Here is a 20,542-nt window from a genome sequence, read left to right on the forward strand (position 1 = left end):
AACAGATTTATGAGCAGTTCCACATCCCCATAAGGACCATTGGAAGTCTAGATCACAAAACTAAGCAAACAGAAAAATATGATAGCCCTCAGAATTCACATAGATGATCATGATTCCTGAACAAGTATGATGTGTCAAATCAACATGTTAAAAGGGACAGTCGTCTCCAGAATTTCTATTGATTAAAAAGATAGATAATCCCTATATTACTCATTTCCCAGTTCTGAATAACCAACACGGTTATATTAATATACTTTTTACCTCTGTGATTACCTTGTATCAAAGCCTCTGCAGACAGCCCCCTTATTTTATTTCTTTTGACAGACTTGTATTTTAGCCAATCAGTGCCCTCTCATAAGTAACTTCACGGGCGTGAGCACAATATTATCTATATGGCACACAATAACTAATGCCCTCTAGCTGTGAAAAACTGTCAAATGCATTTGAATAAGAGGCAGCCTTCAAGGGCTTGGAAAATAGCACATGAGCCTACCTAGCTTTACCTTTCAACAAATAATACCAAGAGAACAAAGCAAATTTGATTATAAAAGTGAATTGGAAAGTTGTTTAAAATGCCCTATCTGAATCATGAAAGTTTATTATTGACTAGACTGTCTCTTTAAAGATTGGCAAGGCAACCATTTTACGGCCCAAAAAAAGACCAATATACTTTAAGAAAACAGAGACAAACACAAAAGCACAAAAGAGCATGTAAGTTGACAATGTCATTTTGGCCTAATTTAAATATATATATATATATATATATATATATATATCCACAGAAAATAAATTATAATAGGCAGTCCTGTATGACATTATTATTAGGGGTAACAGAATGGTACAATTCTGACATAGCTGACAAGGGGCAAGGGAAAGTACCTAAATTAATTAAAAAGAAAGCAGATAGTGTCTCCTAAGCCTTCTGCGAAAACAATATTATCCATAAAGATTCACAAGATATCTACAATGAACATGTCAAGGTAATTGTGGGGTCTACTTCCTGAACACAGTTTTCCTCAGAATGAGTAGCCAACTTTGTTTGGGATCCTTAGTAGCTTCAAGAAATATATGGAACTCTCTAGAGGATTCAAACCATTTCCTGTTTAAAATTTTCTGCAAAAACAATATTGGAGAAAAATCATACTGGGTAAGAAGAACAGTCTAAAGACAATAGAAAGAATCTCCAGGACAAAATATTAAAATATAAGCTGAACATAAGTTCAAAGGGAGGACCTTGGAGAACAGAAAAACTAAATACAATTCCATGGAGGAAGAATAGGTCTAGCAACTGGCCTATTACTCTCCAAATCTTGAACAAACATATAAACATTAGGAAGACAACATTCTTGTGCAAAAGAGCTGGGGAAAAAAAATTGGCCCATCAAGGAGTTAACTGACAATCCCTTCTAGCAGAAACTAAATAATCTAATAGATCCTAAAGAAATGCCAGGAAAACCCTCAACAACAAAAAAAACCTGTTTGGGAAACTGGTTTCCCAGTTTGCAAGATAGAGACAATGACCCAATCTGAGAAACCGCAACGCATCAGAATTAGGCATTCAATCTCAAAGCGTTAAGATTTTCTTTATAATAGTAGTTTCAGTCCAAAAAATCATATTCTTACAAATGGGAATCTATGCCCAAGCTGTGGAGTCCAACATCAAAAAGGGGCGGGATAATAGGCAAGGAAGTTACCTAAACCCTATGCACTATCACCTGTAGAATCCTTCTGTGAATAGAGACCTCTACAGAGGTAAGGGAGCATCAAAAAGGAAATTTATGCTTACCTGATAAATTGATTTCTTCTACGATATGACGAGTCCACGGATGCATCCTTACTTGTGGGATATTATCCTCCTGCTAACAGGAAGTGGCAAAGAGCACCACAGCAGATCTGTATATATAGCTCCTCCCTTCTCTACACCCCCAGTCATTCGACCGAAGGTATAGGAAGAGAAAGGAAAAGCTAAAAGGTGCAGAGGTGACTGAAGTTTTGAAAATAAAATAAATTCTGTCTTAAAAAGACAGGGCGGGCCGTATCGTAGAAGAAATCAATTTATCAGGTAAGCATAAATTTCCTTTTCTTCTACAAAATACGACGAGTCCACGGATTCATCCTTACTTGTGGGATACAATACCAAAGCAACAGGATACGGATGAACGGGAGGGACAAGACAGATACCTAAACGGAAGGCACCACTGCTTGAAGAACCTTTCTCCCAAAAATAGCCTCCGAAAAAGCAAAAGTTTCAAATTTGTAAAATTTGGAAAAAGTATGAAGGGAGGACCAAGTCACAGCCTTACAAATCTGTTCAACAGATTTATCGCTCTAGTAGAATGAGCCGTAATTTTTTCAGGAGGCTGCTGTCCAGCAGTCTCGTATGCCAGGCGGATGATGCTTTTCAGCCAAAAAGAAAGAGAGGTAGCCGTAGCTTTTTGACCCCTATGCTTTGAAGAATAAACAATGAATAGAGAAAATATAGTTGACGGAAATCCTTGGTCGCTTGTAAGTAAAACTTCAAGGCACGAATCACGTCCAAATTATGTAACAGACGTTCCTTCTTAGACGAAGGATTAGGACACAAGGAAGGAACAACAATTTCCTGATTAATATTCTTATTTGAAACAACCTTATGAAGGAATCCAGGTTTAGTATGCAGAACCACCTTATCAGAATGGAATATAAGATAAGGCGAATCACATTGTAACGCAGAAAGCTCAGAAACTCTTCGAGCAGAAGAGATAGCAACTAAGAACAAAACTTTCCAAGATAAAAGCTTAATATCTATGGAATGCATGGGTTCAAACGGAACCCCTTGAAGAACATTGAGAACTAAATTCAAACTCCATGGTGGAGCAATAGGTTTAAACAAAGGCTTGATTCTGATTAAAGCCTGACAAAAAGACTGAACGTCTGGGACATCCGCCAGACGCTTGTGTAGTAAAATTGAGAAAGCAGAAATGTGTCCCTTTAAGGAACTAGCTGATAATCCCTTCTCCAATCCTTCTTGGAGAAAGGACAAAATCCTAGGAATCCTAACCCTACTCCATGAGTGGCCCTTGGATTCGCACCAATAAAGATATTTACGCCATATCTTATGGTAAATCTTTCTAGTGACAGGCTTTCGAGCCTGAATCAAAGTATCAATGACCGACTCAGAGAATCCCCGCTTAGATAAAATCAAGCGTTCAATCTCCAGGCAGTTAGCTGAAGAGAATTTAGATTTGGATGTTGGAATGGACCTCGAATGAGAAGTTCCCGTCTCAATGGAAGTTTCCACGGTGACAGAGAGGACATGTCCACTAGATCCGAATACCAAGTCCTGCGTGGCCATGCAGGCGCTATTAGAATCACCGAAGCTCTCTCCTGTTTGATTCTTGCAATCACACGAGGCAGGAGAGGAAATGGTGGAAACACATAAGCCAGGTTGAACGACCAAGGTACTGCTAGAGCATCTATCAGTACAGCTTGGGGATCCCTTAATCTGGACCCGTAACGAGGAAGTTTGGCATTCTGACGAGATGCCATCAGTTCCAATTCCGGTGTGCCCCATTGATGAATCAATGATGCAAACACCTCCGGATGGAGTTCCCACTCCCCTGGATGAAAAGTCTGACAACTCAGAAAATCCGTTTCCCAGTTCTCTACTCCTGGGATATAGATTGCTGATAGATGGCAAGAGTGAGCCTCCGCCCATCGGATTATCTTTGAAACCTCTATCATCGCTAGAGAACTCCTTGTTCCCCCTTGATGATTGATATATGCTACAGTCGTGATATTGTCCGACTGGAATCTTATGAATTTGGCCAAAGCCAACTGAGGCCATGCCTTAAGCGCATTGAATATTGCACTCAGTTCCAGAATATTGATTGGCAGTAGTGATGCACCGAAATGGAAATTCTGGACCGAAACCGAATCCGAAAATCCGTGATGCACTTGGCCGAAAACCGAAACGGATACCGAAAATGTATTTTTTCAAAAAAAAAATTTTTAGGTTTTTTTGCATAATTAGAGTCAATAAAAAATCCCACACTTTTATTGAAAGTAACACTAAAATTGGACAAAAATATCTTAAAACAATAATATGCTACACAATAATTTTACCAAGAAAAAAAAAACAGGCAAACAATGCCATTTTCGGCCAAAATGTTTCTGCAACCAAAATTTTGGTGCATCCCTACTTAAAACAATTATAAATATCGAGTGCGTGGGCTCCGGTCCAGGGCGGCGGAGAACATGGCGGTTTGTACAGGAATTAAGGTTCCTCGTAATTTTCGATTATTGGAAGAACTTGAAGAAGGGCAGAAAGGTGTAGGAGATGGCACAGTCAGCTGGGGCCTTGAAGACGACGAAGATATGACTCTCACTAGGTGGACAGGAATGATAATTGGGCCACCCCGGACAAACTTTGAAAATAGAATTTACAGCTTGAAAATAGAATGTGGACCTAAATATCCAGAAGCCCCTCCAACAGTTAGATTTGTAACAAAAATGAATATGAATGGAATAAATAATTCAAATGGAGTGGTGGATACACGAAGCATACCTGTTTTATCTAAGTGGCAAAATTCTTATAGCATTAAAGTTGTTCTTCAGGAACTTAGACGCCTGATGATGGCCAAAGAAAATATGAAGCTTCCACAACCTCCAGAAGGACAATCTTACAATAATTAATTAACAAAGGAAAATGTCCATTCTTCTTCCTTAGCCCCCTCCCAACACACACAAATTTTATAGGGGCTTGTAATGTTTAAAGTTGCATGCCTCTTCCACTTTGAGAGGGTTAACCCTTTCAACCCTGACCAGCCTCTTTTGGCACAATTTGCACATGACTCATTCTATGTCAGAACGTGTCCACCAGTTATGAAGACTTATTGAATGGCTGTTCATCATGGATTCTTTATACATCTGTTACTAAGTCTACAACTCTTATTGCAACCTGACTATACTGTGTCCCCAAGACACAGATACAAGTATAAAAAAATAGAGTCAGGGGTGAAGGGGTTGCAAATTCATATTATAATAGGGATTGTCTTTCACAGAGTATTTACACATGGGCATTTCTAAAGAGCAGCAGTTCATGTTCTGATATTAACTGAAAAATAAAGTCCCTCTGTTTACTTTATTATACTTTGAGATGTAGCCAATTATAAATAGAGGCCTGTTGAACATGGGATTGTTCTTACAACAATCTTATTGCTTACATTTTCTGCTCTTCACTATCTTTATTTTAAATATACTTCAGAACAATTTATTCATGAAAGCTCCAAAATGATGCATTAACCTAAATTGGTCACTTCCAGTCCATTGTGTATCATTCACAGACTATGCACACACGCAAACACACTTTTTTTTTAATCACCTAAATGTGTTTACTGTAGTAGCAGGTTCTCAAGGCTGGTCTTTGCCTAGGGAGAGATCAACACAGTGCTGTATCTAGATAATTGGCAAGAAGTAGCTTTTGGGAGCAAGTGTCTGTGCTCATATTGGCTTAAGCAGTACAGTCATTACATTTGTTACATGTAGATATACATTATCTAGGTGTAAACATGGACTGGAGGTAATAAACTGACGAGTACATCAATTCCTTTTAAGGAACACAAAATATACAGTAAACATTCAAACATAAGCATTTATTATGTCAGAATGCCTGCTCCTACACAGTCAAAGGGTTTTTTAGCATGTTTCACTCACCTACAACTCTGGATGTGTCATCTTGTATTTAAATATCAATTTGTTGTTATTTATTTTTTTTCTTTTTAGCTAGTAAACTTGATTTTGTATTTTAATTTAATTGGTTAGTGAAACATGACATTGTTTTAATATAGAAGTGATTCCACAAAACCAAGTTACTTAAAATAATATTGATCCTATGCTGAAAAGGCACACTTGCCTGGTGTGTTCTTTTTTGCAACCACAAGGGGGCTTTCTTGGTTTATCAGTCATACTTTTTTCAAAAGAGAGAAAATCATATTGTGTAGTGTCATTTGGTTCACTCAGTGTTGCAGGAACTTCAATCAGAGGATAGCAAGAACAGCGTATCTCAGTCATAATTGTGTTGATATTAATCATCTGTTTCACACACCTGTATATTCAGGCACAGGACAAAGTGGAAGGCTGTTAAACACCCTTGTGTTTCTTTACACAAAATGCCTTTTTTTTTTTTTTTTTTTTTTGTATGTCTGTCGTATAAAGGTTTCACAACATAAAGGCATGGAAGTTAGTTTGCTTTTGAGTAATTTTATGTTTCATAAAGAACTAAAAATGTAAAAAAAAAAAAAAAAAAAAAAAAACCAATTATAAATATCAATATACTGTATTATTCTTCATTTAGTTCTATGTAATAGAATCAGATTTAACAGTTTTTTTTTTACTAATTATCCAAATAAAGTATAGTCCTAGAAAACTCATTATATGCAGAACAGTAAGTCAAGTAATAAACTTAAACAGCAGCTCTAGGCTAGCATCAAATTTGAAACATGCTACACAATAATTTTACCGAAAATAACAGGCTAAAAAAACGAAAACCGAAATAGCCAAAAATGCCATTTTCGGCCGAAACTTTCTGCGGCCGAAATTTCGGTGCATCCCTAATTGGCAGTAAGGACTCCAAACACCCTGAGCTTTCAGGGAATTCCAGACTGCACCCCAGCCCAAGAGACTGGCGTCCGTCGTCACTATTAGCCATGCTGGCCTGCGGAAGCACATTCCCTGGGACAGATGATCCTGTGACAACCACCAAAGAAGAGAGTCTCTGGTCTCTTGATCCAGATTTATCTGAGGAGATAAATTCGCATAATCCCCATTCCACTGTCTGAGCATGCACAGCTGCAGTGGTCTGAGATGAAAGCGAGCAAACGGAACTATGTCCATTGCCGCTACCATTAATCCAATGACCTCCATACACTGAGCCACTGATGGCCGAGGAATGGACTGAAGTGCTCGGCAAGTATTTAGAATCTTTGATTTTCTGACCTCAGTCAAAAATATTTTCATGTCTACCAAGTCTATCAGAGTTCCCAAGAATGGAACTCTTGTTAGTGGAACTAGTGAACTCTTTTCTATATTCACTTTCCAACCGTGAGTTCTTAGAAATGCCAACACGATGTCCGTGTGAGATTTGGTCAGATGATAAGTTGACTCCTGGATCAAAATATCGTCCAGATAGGGCGCCCCGCGGTCTGAGAACCGCTAGAATGGACCATAGCACATTTGTGAAGATTCTGGGAGCTGTGGCCAACCCGAAAGGAAGGGCCACAAACTAATAATGTTCGTCCAGAAAGGCGAACCTTAGAAACTGATGATGATCCTTGTGGATAGGAATGTGAAGATACGCATCCTTCAGGTCCACGGTGGTCATATATTGACCCTCCTGGATCATTGGTAAAATTTGTTCATAAAGTCTCCATCTTGAACGATGGGACTCTGAGAAATTTGTTTAGACATTTGAGATCTAAAATCGGTCTGAAAGTACCCTCTTTTTTGGGAACCACAAACAGATTTGAGTAAAACCCCTGTCCCTGTTCTAGTTTTGGAACTGGGCAAATTAATCCCATGGTATAGAGGTCTTCTACACAGCGTAAGAACGCCTCTCTTTTTGTCTGGTCTACAGACAAACGTGAAAGATGAAATCTCCCTCTTGGGAGCAAATCCTTGAATTCTAGCTGATATCCCTGGTTCACAATTTCCAATCCCCAAGGATCCTGAACATCCCTTGCCCAAGCCTGAGCCAAGAGAGAAAGTCTGCCCCCTACTAAATCCGGTCCCGGATCGGGGGCTGCCCCTTCATGCTGTCTTGGTAGCAGCAGTGGGCTTCTTGGCTTGTTTATTTTTATTCCAGGCCTGGTTAGGTCTCCAGACTGACTTGGATTGAGCAAAATTCCCTTCCTGCTTTGTGGAGGAAGAGGAAGCAGAGGGTCCTCCTTTAAAGTTTCGAAAGGAACGAAAATTATTTTGTTTACCCCTCATCTTAACAAACTTATCCTGAGGCAGGGAATGACCTTTACCTCCAGTAATGTCAGAAATGATTTCCTTCAATTCAGGCCCAAATAGGGTCTTACCCTTAAAAGGAATAGCTAAAAGCTTAGATTTTGATGACACATCAGCAGACCAAGATTTGAGCCATAACGCTCTACGCACTAAAATGGCAAAACCTGCATTTTTCGCTGCTTATTTAGCCATTTGAAAAGCGGCATCAGTAATAAAAGAATTAGCTAGCTTGAGAGCCTTAATTCTATCCAAAATGTCATCTAATGGGCTCTCAACCTTAAGAGACTCTTCTAGAGCATCAAACCAAAAAGCTGCTGCAGTAGTAACTGGAACAATGCAAGCTATAGGCTGTAAAAGAAAACCCTGATGAATAAATAATTTCTTTAGAAGACCCTCTAACTTTTTATCCATAGGGTCTTTGAAAGCACAACTGTCCTCAATAGGTATAGTAGAAATAGCTCCCTCCACCTTAGGGACCGTTTGCCAAGAATCCCGAATGGTGTCAGATATGGGAAACATTTTCTTAAAATTAGGAGGGGGAGAGAACGGTATACCTGGTCTATCCCATTCCTTTGTAACAATGTCCGAAATTCTTTTGGGAACTGGAAAAACATCAGTGTAAGTAGGCACCTCTAAATATTTGTCCATTTTACACAATTTCTCTGGTGGTATCACAATAGGGTCACAATCATCCAGTAACAGGCGGAGGTGTTCAAGCCTAAATTTAAAGGACATCACTTCCGAATCTATCTTGGGGCAACACATTTCCTGAGTCTGAAAGTTCCCCCTCAGACAGCAATTCCCCAACCCCCAAATCAGAGCACTGTGAGGGTACATCGGAAATGGCCAATAAGGCCTCAGAGGGTTCAGTATTTACCTTAATACCTGGCCTACTGCGTTTCCCCTGTAAAACTGGCAGTTTAGATAATACCTCTGTAAGGGTAGTAGACATAACTGCAGCCATATCTTGCAGAGTAAAAGAATTAGACGCACTAGAATTACTTGGCGTCGCTTGAGTGGGCATTAAAGGTTGTGACACTTGGGGAGAATTGGATGGCATATCCTGATTCTCTTCAGATTGAGAACCATCCTTAGACATACTTTTATCACCTAAAATACGGTATGTTCTTTACAGTGTAAGGCCCTTTCAGTACAAGAAGGACATAATGTAAAAGGGGGTTCCACAATGGCTTCTAAACACATAGAGCATTGACTTTCCTCAATGTCAGACATGTTGAACAGGCTAGTAATAACCACAAAGGTCGTTAAACACTTTATTTATTGAGTAAAACAAAATTTTTGAAAAACGAGTACTGCGCCTTTAAGAATATAAAAGCGCACAATTTTTTCAAATCTGCTTAAAAATGATAACAAACGTTCAATTTTAAGGTATTCCTATCCTAAATTGCAGTTGGATATTGAACCACAAGCAAGGGCAAATTAAACCTCCTAAATGATTAATTTAACACAAAACCGTTAATGAAAAAACTTAAACAAATCCCTGCACCTCGCCACAGCTCTGCTGTGGCGCCTACCTGTCCCCAGGGATCTGACAAACTGATCAATATCACTCCGGTAGACAATCACTCAGTATGGGCCCAAACGAAGCTGAAGTTTGCTGTTCTTCATGACAACTAACTGCACATCTGAGGCGCGAAAATTAGGCCCCGCCCATCATGTACGATGTACTCTCAGCCTAAACAACCGTATGTAAAGCGGTGTAAAACTAGCCATGTGGATAAGCATTCATAAAATGTATGATTAACGCCATTTGAACCCCCAGCACAATGTACAACAACCAGCTATATAAAAGTTTTGCAATAAAAACCGTTAAGCTGTCCCAGTGTCTTAAACATGCATTTAGCCCTGATAAAAAATAAATACACAGGATTTCAGTAATGCCCTTTCTTATGTCTATAGGATTAATGCTTACCCCTTCCCTCTTTGGGAACTATGTCAGCCAGTTCTGATATATCACAGTCTCCTAAGAAATAAATGACTGAACATACCTCAATGCTTGTAGCATGAAAACGTTCCCCACACTGAAGATTTCTCTAGTATTCCTCAGCCATTCTGTGGGAACCCACATGGATCTTAGTGACAACTGCTAAGATCATCAACCTCAGGGCAGAAATCTTCTTCTATATGCTGCCTGAGGAAAATAGAATTCACAGGTACCATTTAAAATAAAAAACTTTTTGATTGAAGAAACTAAAAACTATCATTTTAACACCTCTTACTAGTATAGGCAAAGAGAATTACTGGGGGTGGAGAGAAGGGAGGAGCTATATATACAGCTCTGCTGTTGTGCTCTTTGCCACTTCCTGTTAGCAGGAGGATAATATCCCACAAGTAAGGATGAATCCGTGGACTCGTCGTATCTTGTAGAAGAAAACTGTTACGACTTTAAAAACGTATGCAAGAAGAATAGGGGGGATATTTATCAAAGGTCTGGTGGACCTGATCCGACAGTGCGGATCAGGTCCGCCAGACCTCGCTGAATGAGGAGAGCAATACGCTCTCTGTATTCAGCATTGCACCAGCAGCTCTTGTGAGCTGCTGGTGCAATGGCGACCCCTGCAGATTCGCGGCCAGCCAGCAGGGAGGTATCAATCAACCCGATCGTACTCGATCGGGTTGATTTTTGGCGATGTGTGTCCGCCTGCTCAGAGCAGGCAGACAGGGTTATAGAGCAGCAGTCTTTAGACCGCTGCTTCATAACTGCTGTTTCTGGCGAGCTTGCAGGCTTGCCAGAAACACGGCCTATCAAGTTCCATCCGGAGCTTGATTAATGGGCCCCTAGGTAGCAGCTGGCAGATCTGTTCTACCAAAACCCTATTCATGGAGACCCAAGATGCAGATACTGAACGTGAGGGAAAGACCATGATAGGTGCCGAAAGCTGCTACCATGCAAGTCCTCCGATAATAATCCTGCATCAAAAAAAAAAAGAAGTAGCTTTCTGACCCTCACAATAACCAGAGAAAAGAGCAAACAAGCTTGCAACTTATGAAAAACCTCAGTAGCAAGAAGGCAAACTTCATGCTCTTACCTGTACCTCTTAACATGCAAAGGCCTCACTGTAGAGTAGGGATATCAAACTCATTGTATCCGGGGGGGGGGGGGGGGCACTGGCCAAGTGCTCTTCTCCCACGGGGGCCACTTGACCAGAGTGAGTGCTCTGGAACTGGATATACTAGAAACTGGAAGTGACATTTACCCCTGTAGTCCACAATAGACATATACAGGGCATATTTATCTTGTGAGTGCCAAGTGAAGGGATCATTCTGGAACTGAATAAAAACATAATTTATGCTTACCTGATAAATTTATTTCTCTTGTAGTGTATCCAGTCCACGGATCATCCATTACTTGTGGGATATTCTCCTTCCCAACAGGAAGTTGCAAGAGGATCACCCACAGCAGAGCTGCTATATAGCTCCTCCCCTCACTGCCATATCCAGTCATTCGACCGAAACAAGCCGAGAAAAGGAGAAACCATAGGGTGCTGTGGTGACTGTAGTTTAATTAAAATATAGACCTGCCTGAAAAGCACAGGGCGGGCCGTGGACTGGATACACTACAAGAGAAATAAATGTATCAGGTAAGCATAAATTATGTTTTCTCTTGTTAAGTGTATCCAGTCCACGGATCATCCATTACTTGTGGGATACCAATACCAAAGCTAAAGTACACGGATGATGGGAGGGACAAGGCAGGAACTTAAACGGAAGGAACCACTGCCTGTAGAACCTTTCTCCCAAAAACAGCCTCCGAAGAAGCAAAAGTATCAAATTTGTAAAATTTGGAAAAAGTATGAAGGGAAGACCAAGTTGCAGCCTTGCAAATCTGTTCAACAGAGGCCTCATTTTTAAAGGCCCAGGTGGAAGCCACAGCTCTAGTAGAATGAGCTGTAATCCTTTCAGGAGGTTGCTGTCCAGCAGTCTCATAGGCTAAACGGATTATACTCCGAAGCCAAAAAGAAAGAGAGGTTGCCGAGGCCTTCTGACCTCTCCTCTGTCCAGAGTAAACAACAAACAGGTTAGATGTTTGGCGAAAATCTTTAGTAGCCTGTAAGTAAAACTTCAAGGCACGGACTACGTCTAGATTATGCAAAAGACGTTCCTTCTTTGAAGAAGGATTAGGACATAATGATGGAACAACAATCTCTTGATTGATATTCTTGTTAGAAACCACCTTAGGTAAAAACCCAGGTTTTGTACGCAGAACAACTTTATCTGAATGAAAGATCAGATAAGGAGAATCACAATGTAAGGCAGATAACTCCGAGACTCTTCGTGACGAGGAAATAGCCATCAGAAAAAGAACTTTCCATGAAAGAAGTTTGATATCAATAGAATGAAGGGGTTCAAACGGAACCCCTTGAAGAACTTTAAGAACCAAGTTTAAGCTCCATGGAGGAGCAACAGGTTTAAACACAGGCTTAATTCTAACTAAAGCCTGACAAAATGCCTGAACATCTGGAACTTCTGCCAGACGCTTGTGTAAAAGAATAGACAGAGCAGAAATCTGTCCCTTTAAAGAACTAGCTGATAATCCTTTGTCAAAACCCTCTTGGAGGAAGGACAATATCCTAGGAATCCTAACCCTACTCCATGAGTAATTCTTGGATTCACACCAATGAAGATATTTACGCCATATCTTGTGGTAAATTTTCCTGGTGACAGGCTTTCGTGCCTGTATTAAGGTATCAATTACTGACTCGGAGAAGCCACGCTTTGATAGGATCAAGCGTTCAATCTCCATGCAGTCAGTCTCAGAGAAAGTAGATTCGGATGATTGAAAGGACCTTGTATTAGAAGGTCTTGTCTCAGAGGCAGAGTCCATTGTGGAAAGGATGACATGTCCACTAGGTCTGCATACCAGGTCCTGCGTGGCCACGCAGGCGCTATCAATATCACCGATGCTCTTTCCTGTATGATTTTGGCAATCAGACGAGGGAGCAGAGGAAACGGTGGAAACACATAAGCCAGGTTGAAGAACCAAGGCGCTGCTAGAGCATCTATCAGTGCCGCTTCTGGGTCCCTGGACCTGGATCCGTAACAAGGAAGCTTGGCGTTCTGGCGAGACGCCATGAGATCCAATTCTGGTTTGCCCAACTGAGAACCAATTGAGCAAACACCTCCGGATGGAGCTCCCATTCCCCCGGATGAAAAGTCTGACGACTTAGAAAATCCGCCTCCCAGTTCTCTACACCTGGGATATGGATCGCTGACAGGTGGCAAGAGTGAGTCTCTGCCCAGCGAATTATCTTGGAGACTTCTGACATCGCTAGGGAACTCCTGGTTCCCCCTTGATGGTTGATGTAAGCCACAGTCGTGATGTTGTCCGACTGAAATCTGATGAACCTCAGTGTTGCTAGCTGAGGCCAAGCCAGAAGAGCATTGAATATTGCTCTTAACTCCAGAATATTTATTGGGAGGAGTTTCTCCTCCTGAGTCCATGAACCCTGAGCCTTCAGGGAGTTCCAGACTGCACCCCAACCTAGAAGGCTGGCATCTGTTGTTACAATTGTCCAATCTGGTCTGCGAAAGGTCATACCCTTGGACAGATGGGCCCGAGATAACCACCAGAGAAGAGAATCTCTGGTTTCCTGATCCAGATTTAGAAGAGGGGACAAATCTGTGTAATCCCCATTCTACTGACTGAGCATGCATAATTCCAGCGGTCTGAGATGCAGGCGCGCGAATGGCACTATGTCCATCGCCGCTACCATTAAGCCGATTACTTCCATGCACTGAGCCACCGTGGGGCGCGGAATGGAGTGAAGAACACGGCAAGCATTTAGAAGTTTTGATAACCTGGACTCCATCAGGTAAATTTTCATTTCTACAGAATCTATTAGAGTCCCTAGGAAGGAAACCCTTGTGAGAGGAGATAGAGAACTCTTTTCTTCGTTCACTTTCCACCCATGCGACCTCAGGAATGCCAGAACTATCTCTGTATGAGATTTGGCAATTTGAAAGCTTGATGCCTGTATCAGGATATCGTCCAGGTAAGGAGCCACCGCTATGCCTCGCGGTCTTAGGACAGCCAGAAGTGAGCCCAGAACATTTGTAAAAATTCTTGGGGCTGTAGCCAACCCGAATGGAAGAGCTACAAATTGGTAATGCCTGTCTAGAAAGGCAAACCTCAGGAACTGATGATGATTCTTGTGAATCGGAATGTGAAGGTAGGCATCCTTTAAGTCCACTGTGGTCATGTACTGACCCTCTTGGATCATGGGTAAAATGCTTCGAATAGTTTCCATCTTGAATGACGGAACTCTGAGGAATTTGTTTAGGATCTTTAAATCCAAAATTGGTCTGAAGGTTCCCTCTTTTTTGGGAACCACAAACAGATTTGAATAAAACCCCTGTCCTTTTCCTGTCCGCGGAACTGGATGGATCACTCCCATTACAAGGAGATCTTGTACGCAGCTTAGGAATGCCTCTTTCTTTATCTGGTTTGCAGATAATCTTGAAAGGTGAAATCTCCCTTGTGGAGGAGAAGCTTTGAAGTCCAGAAGATATCCCTGAGATATGAGCTCCAACGCCCAGGGATCCTGAACATCTCTTGCCCACGCCTGGGCGAAGAGAGAGAGTCTGCCCCCTACTAGATCCGTTGTCGGATAGGGGGCCACTCCTTCATGCTGTCTTAGAGGCAGCAGCAGGCTTTCTGGCCTGCTTGCCCTTGTTCCAGGATTGGTTAGGTTTCCAGGCCTGCTTGGATTGAGCAAAAGTTCCCTCTTGTTTTGAAGCAGAGGAAGTTGATGCTGCACCTGCCTTGAAATTTCGAAAGGCACGAAAATTAGACTGTTTGGCCTTTGATTTGGCCCTGTCCTGAGGAAGGGTATGACCCTTACCTCCAGTAATGTCAGTAATAATTTCTTTCAAACCAGGCCCGAATAAGGTCTGCCCCTTGAAAGGAATGTTGAGTAATTTAGACTTTGAAGTCACATCAGCTGACCAGGATTTGAGCCATAGCGCCCTACACGCCTGGATGGCGAATCCGGAATTCTTAGCCGTTAGTTTATTCAAATGAACAATGGCATCAGAAACAAATGAGTTAGCTAGCTTAAGAGTTCTAAGCTTGTCAACAATTTCAGTCAATGGAGCTGTATGGATGGCCTCTTCTAGGGCCTCAAACCAGAATGCCACCGCAGCAGTAACAGGCGCAATGCATGCAAGGGGCTGTAAAATAAAACCTTGTTGAATAAACATTTTCTTAAGGTAACCCTCTAATTTTTTATCCATTGGATCTGAAAAAGCACAACTGTCCTCAACCGGGATAGTGGTACGCTTTGCTAAAGTAGAAACTGCTCCCTCCACCTTAGGGACAGTCTGCCATAAGTCCCGTGTAGTGGCATCTATTGGAAACATTTTTCTAAATATAGGAGGTGGGGAAAAGGGCACACCGGGCCTATCCCACTCCTTACTAATAATTTCTGTAAGCCTTTTAGGTATTGGAAAAACATCAGTACTCACCGGCACTGAATAGTATTTATCCAGCCTACACAATTTCTCTGGCACTGCAATTGTGTCACAGTCATTCAGAGCAGCCAATACCTCCCCAAGCAATACACGGAGGTTCTCAAGCTTAAATTTAAAATTAGAAATCTCTGAATCAGGTCTCCCCGATTCAGAGACGTCACCCACAGACTGAAGCTCTCCGTCCTCAGGTTCTGCATATTGTGACGCAGTATCAGACATGGCTCTTACAGCATCTACGCGCTCTGTATCTCGTCTAACCCCAGAGCTATCGCGCTTGCCTCAATTCAGGCAATCTGGATAATACCTCTGACAGGGTATTATTCATGATTGCAGCCATGTCCTGCAAAGTAATCGCTATGGGCGTCCCTGATGTACTTGGCGCCATATTAGTGTGCGTCCCTTGAGCGGGAGGCGAAGGGTCCGACACGTGGGGAGAGTTAGTTGGCATAACTTCCCCCTCGACAGACCCCTCTGGTGACAATTCTTTTATAGATAAAGACTGATCTTTACTGTTTAAGGTGAAATCAATACATTTAGTACACATTCTCCTATGGGGCTCCACCATGGCTTTTAAACATAATGAACAAGTATCCTCTGTTTCAGACATGTTTGTACAGACTAGCAATGAAACTAGCAAGCTTGGAAAACACTTTAAAGCAAGTTAACAAGCAATATAAAAAAATGTTACTGTGCCTTTAAGAGAAACAAATTTTGACAAAATTTGAAATAACAGTGAAAAAAGGCAGTTACACTAACAAAATTTTTACAGTGTATGTAACAAGTCAGCAGAGCATTGCACCCACTTGCAAATGGATGATTAACCCCTTAATAACAAAAACAGAATAATAAATGACAAAAACGTTTTTTAAACACAGTCACAACAACTGCCACAGTCTACTGTGATAGTTACCCTCCTCAAACACGACTTTGAAGCCTTTTGAGCCCTCCAGAGATGTCCTGTATCATGCAGAGGGAAGCTGAATGTCTCTGTCAGTATTTTTATCTGCACAGAAAAGCACTAAAATAGGCCCTTCCCACTCATATTGCAACAGTGGAAAGCTTCAGGAAACTGTTTCTAGGCAAAAATCAAGCCAGCCATGTGGAAAAAAACTAGGCCCCAATACGTTTTGTCACCAAACATATATAAAAACGATTAACATGCCAGCAAACGTTTTATATTACACTTTTATAAGAGTATGTATCTCTGTTAATAAGCCTGATACCAGTCGCTATCACTGCATTTAAGGCTTAACTTACATTAATCCGGTATCAGCAGCATTTTTCTAGCAAATTCCATCCCTAGAAATATATTAACTGCACATACCTTATTGCAGGAAAACCTGCACGCCATTCCCCCTCTGAAGTTGCCTCACTTCCCAGAATATGTGAGAACGGCAGTGGATCTTAGTTACTTCTGCTAAGATCATAGAAATCACAGGCAGATTCTTCTTCTAATGCTGCCTGAGATGAAACAGTACACTCCGGTACCATTTAAAAATAACAAACTTTTGATTGAAGTTAAAAAACTAACTATAATACACCACTCTCCTCTTACTACGTCCATCTTTATTGAGAGTTGAAAGAGAATGACTGGATATGGCAGTGAGGGGAGGAGCTATATAGCAGCTCTGCTGTGGGTGATCCTCTTGCAACTTCCTGTTGGGAAGGAGAATATCCCACAAGTAATGGATGATCCGTGGACTGGATACACTTAACAAGAGAAAAGTGACATTTATCCAAGCAGTGCATAATGGGAGTCTACAATGGACAATACATGCTTTCTTTATATTTAGTGCCTAAATATTGTACAGGAACAAGGATACAACATAAAGATGGCACTACAATCTCCTGATTTATGACATCAGACGGACCTACCTTAAACAAAGAACCTGATTTGGATTTTAAAACTGCTTTTTCCAGGAAACACTCCGGAACTCCACAGGCAGAAGAGACTGTTAACAAGAAAACACTTTCCAGGAAAGAAAGCTATGACTTAGGTTAACCTTTCACACCTTAAATAAATACATTTGGTGAAAGGTTTACACACCTGGTCAGGAGAGTCAAACACAGACTCAGAGAATCTTCTCTGAGCCAGAGGAGCCGTTAAAACTTCATGCACACAGCCACAGAGAATCTAGGTCTTTATAAAAGAAAAGACCATGAGCTAAAATATCGACTCACTGAAAACCGCCTTGTAGGAGTGGACGCCATTCGCCGAGATCTGTATACCAAGTCCTGTGAGGACACATATCACAATTGCTGATGCTCTCTCCTGTAAGATCCTTGCCATGACTCGATAAGTAGCACTATCTGAGGAAAGGATAAACCAGACTATAGAGCCATGGAACCGCCAAAGCATCCACAACCTCCGCCTGAGGTCCCATGATCAAGATCTGAAACTTGGAGCCTGCAATTGAGACGTGACATTAATAGAAATATTTAGCATAAGATACACACTGTACCTTGAAGAATGCTTCGACAAACTCACCCCCCTTAACTCATCCTTGTCTCTCTCTCTCATTATGATTTTCCGGCTTTCAACATTAGCTCAGTGTGTGCACGTTTGGTTATCAACCTCCTGTCATTATGAATTTTTCTGCTGACTTCCATATATAAACCCTTTTTTTCTAATTCTTATAGATATTTGACCTTTTGCTAACTATTGTGTGTGTTTGAGGGCTGGTTAATCGTGTTGTGATACAACTTCTGCCCATAGTAGTCTCCTTGTCAAATGTTTGTCTATGTGTAGAACAGTCTCCTGTAAGTGTGTATGTGTACTCCGATTTGTAACAGTGTGCCTGCGCTATACCTAACTTGGGCATTTCTAAGATATGTTGCTATAGCATGTGTTTGGATGTCTCTGTCAGTGAGTATATATGTCCTGATTTATACTGTTAGTAGACACCACTTTTGGAAGAAAAATTGATTTTGTCAGTTACACAGAGTTTATGCTGTTGGAAGACCAAATAAGGCATTTCCCAAGAAAGCACTGATAGTTCTGACACTCTACAAGCAGAAGAAATAGCCAACAGAAAAATAACCTTCCATGAAAGAAGCTTGATATCCAATTGATGCATAGGTTCAAAAGGTGAATGTTGTAAAACCTTCAGAACTAGATTAAAACTCCATGGAAGAGAAGAAGACTTGATCACTACTCTAATTCTGAGAAAGGTCTGAACTAAAAATTGAATGTCAAACAAGCAAGACAATTTCCTGTGTAACAAAAGAGACAAAGCAGAAATTTGAACTGTTAAGGAACTAGCTGCAAGTCCCTTATTTAGAACTGCCTGTAAAAATTGGAGAATAAGAGGGATTCGCACCGAATAACAAGAATATCCCTGTTTAGAACACCAGTAGAAATAAGCTTTCCACACCTTATGGTAAATCTTCCTAGTAACAGGTTTACAAGTCTGAATTAAATTATTTATTACCAAGTCAGAAAAATCTCTTTGCGAGAGTATCAAAATTCAATCTCCAAGCAGTTAAATTGAGTGACTGAAGATTTTGATAAAAGAATGGCCCCTGAGACACAAGATCTGGCCTTGGAGGTAAATGCCAAGGTGGATCGCTGGACATCCTCACAAGGTCCGCGTACCAAGTCCTGTGAGGCCATGCTGGAGCTATAAGGATAGCTGAAACACATTCCTGCTTGAGCTGCGCCACCACCCGTGGAAGAACAACAATCACAGGGAACAGATACACTAGATTGTACCACAAGGTAGTGGTTAACATTAACTCGGCTTGAACATCCCTGAACCTCGAGCCGTACCTTGATAATTTGTGATTTAGGCGGAAAACCATGAGATCTATATCTAGCATTCACCACCTTTACAACAAATAATTGAAAACCTCCTGAGTAAGTGACCATTCACCGAATTTAAGGGTTTGACGACTTAAGTAATGCACTTCCCAGTTCTTTACTCTTGTGATGTGAATGGCTGAAATGTTGCACTTATAAGTTTCTGCCCAGGACAGAATAGGAGATACACCTGCATTGCTAAGGAACTACTCGTTTGTCTCTGGTGATTGATGTTCGCCACCGTCGTTATAGTGTCCTATTGAAAAGGATAAAAGGAACCGAGCGAAGAAGTGGCCACGCTTGTAGGCCATTGAAAATCACTCTGAGCTCTAAAATATTTATGGGTAATGAACTCTCTGGAGGAGACCAGACACCCTGGGCCCTCTGAAGACCCCAAACTGCGCCCCATCCCATAAGGCTGGCATCAGGGGTGATTATATGCAACTCTGGACAATTGAAAACAATGCCTAAAAAATTAGAAGAGGATTCAGCCACAAGCTCAGAGACTACCTGGGGAACTGATCCAATATTATTTGTTGCAATAGATCTAAATGATCCAAGCATGCACAACTGCAGAGGTCTCCTGCCAAATGGAATGGAGTCGGAGACTACTAACATGAGGCCCACTACTTCCATACTCTGGGCAACTGATGGTAAAGGAGTCTCCTGAAGGACCCTTCAACCTGCGCTGGTCTGTCAAAAACACTCTCATTGTGACTATAATCACCCCAAGAAACACACCCTTGTTTGAAGTGTGAGAGAACTTTTTGGGACGTTGATTATCCAACCATGTTTGTGAAGAAACCAGAGAAACTACTCGGTACGGATTGCAAAAAAATAAATAAATAAATACAGCGCCACTTGTAATCTTGCACAAAGTGTTTAAAAGTAAAAACAATTATAACAGTTAAAACTGTTTGAAAACAAAAATAACCCCTCAGTAACGTCCCCTTTGTGTTGCTTCCGCAACTACTGTGTTTCTGAGGGGACGGCTGACTGCTGTGAGCAGTTAAATGGCCATACAATTTTCAAAACTGAGTAAAAAAGTGAATAAAAATGCTGATGGATATTTGATATGGGTCCCAGTTCTGTCAAAGTATCCCCTAATAAAGGATTAGATCCTTTATTATGAGAAATTACCTCACAAAGTGTGTCTGCAGTATGTTGCTGTATCCATTATAGAGCCCATTCAGTGCTTGTACATATAGAGCAGGGACATGTCACGTGATGCCAGAGGGTATTTATGGCTGAAATCCCATAGGG

The 20,542-nt window shown here is 41.2% G+C and overlaps 2 protein-coding genes across 2 annotated transcripts in view; one reads left to right on the forward strand and one right to left on the reverse strand.

Moving 5' to 3' along the window:
- Positions 1-20,542, reverse strand: part of ERCC6L2 (ERCC excision repair 6 like 2) — a 433,149-nt gene that overhangs the window by 351,894 nt on the left and 60,713 nt on the right.
- On the forward strand, positions 4,209-5,125 carry LOC128649256 (ubiquitin-conjugating enzyme E2 variant 2). Its single transcript, XM_053702418.1, has one exon. The coding sequence runs from the start codon at positions 4,237-4,239 to the stop codon at positions 4,672-4,674; it is 438 nt and encodes a 145-aa protein (XP_053558393.1). The 5' UTR covers positions 4,209-4,236; the 3' UTR covers positions 4,675-5,125.

Source organism: Bombina bombina, chromosome 2, assembly GCF_027579735.1.
Source record: "Bombina bombina isolate aBomBom1 chromosome 2, aBomBom1.pri, whole genome shotgun sequence".
Classification (NCBI taxonomy): domain Eukaryota; kingdom Metazoa; phylum Chordata; class Amphibia; order Anura; family Bombinatoridae; genus Bombina; species Bombina bombina.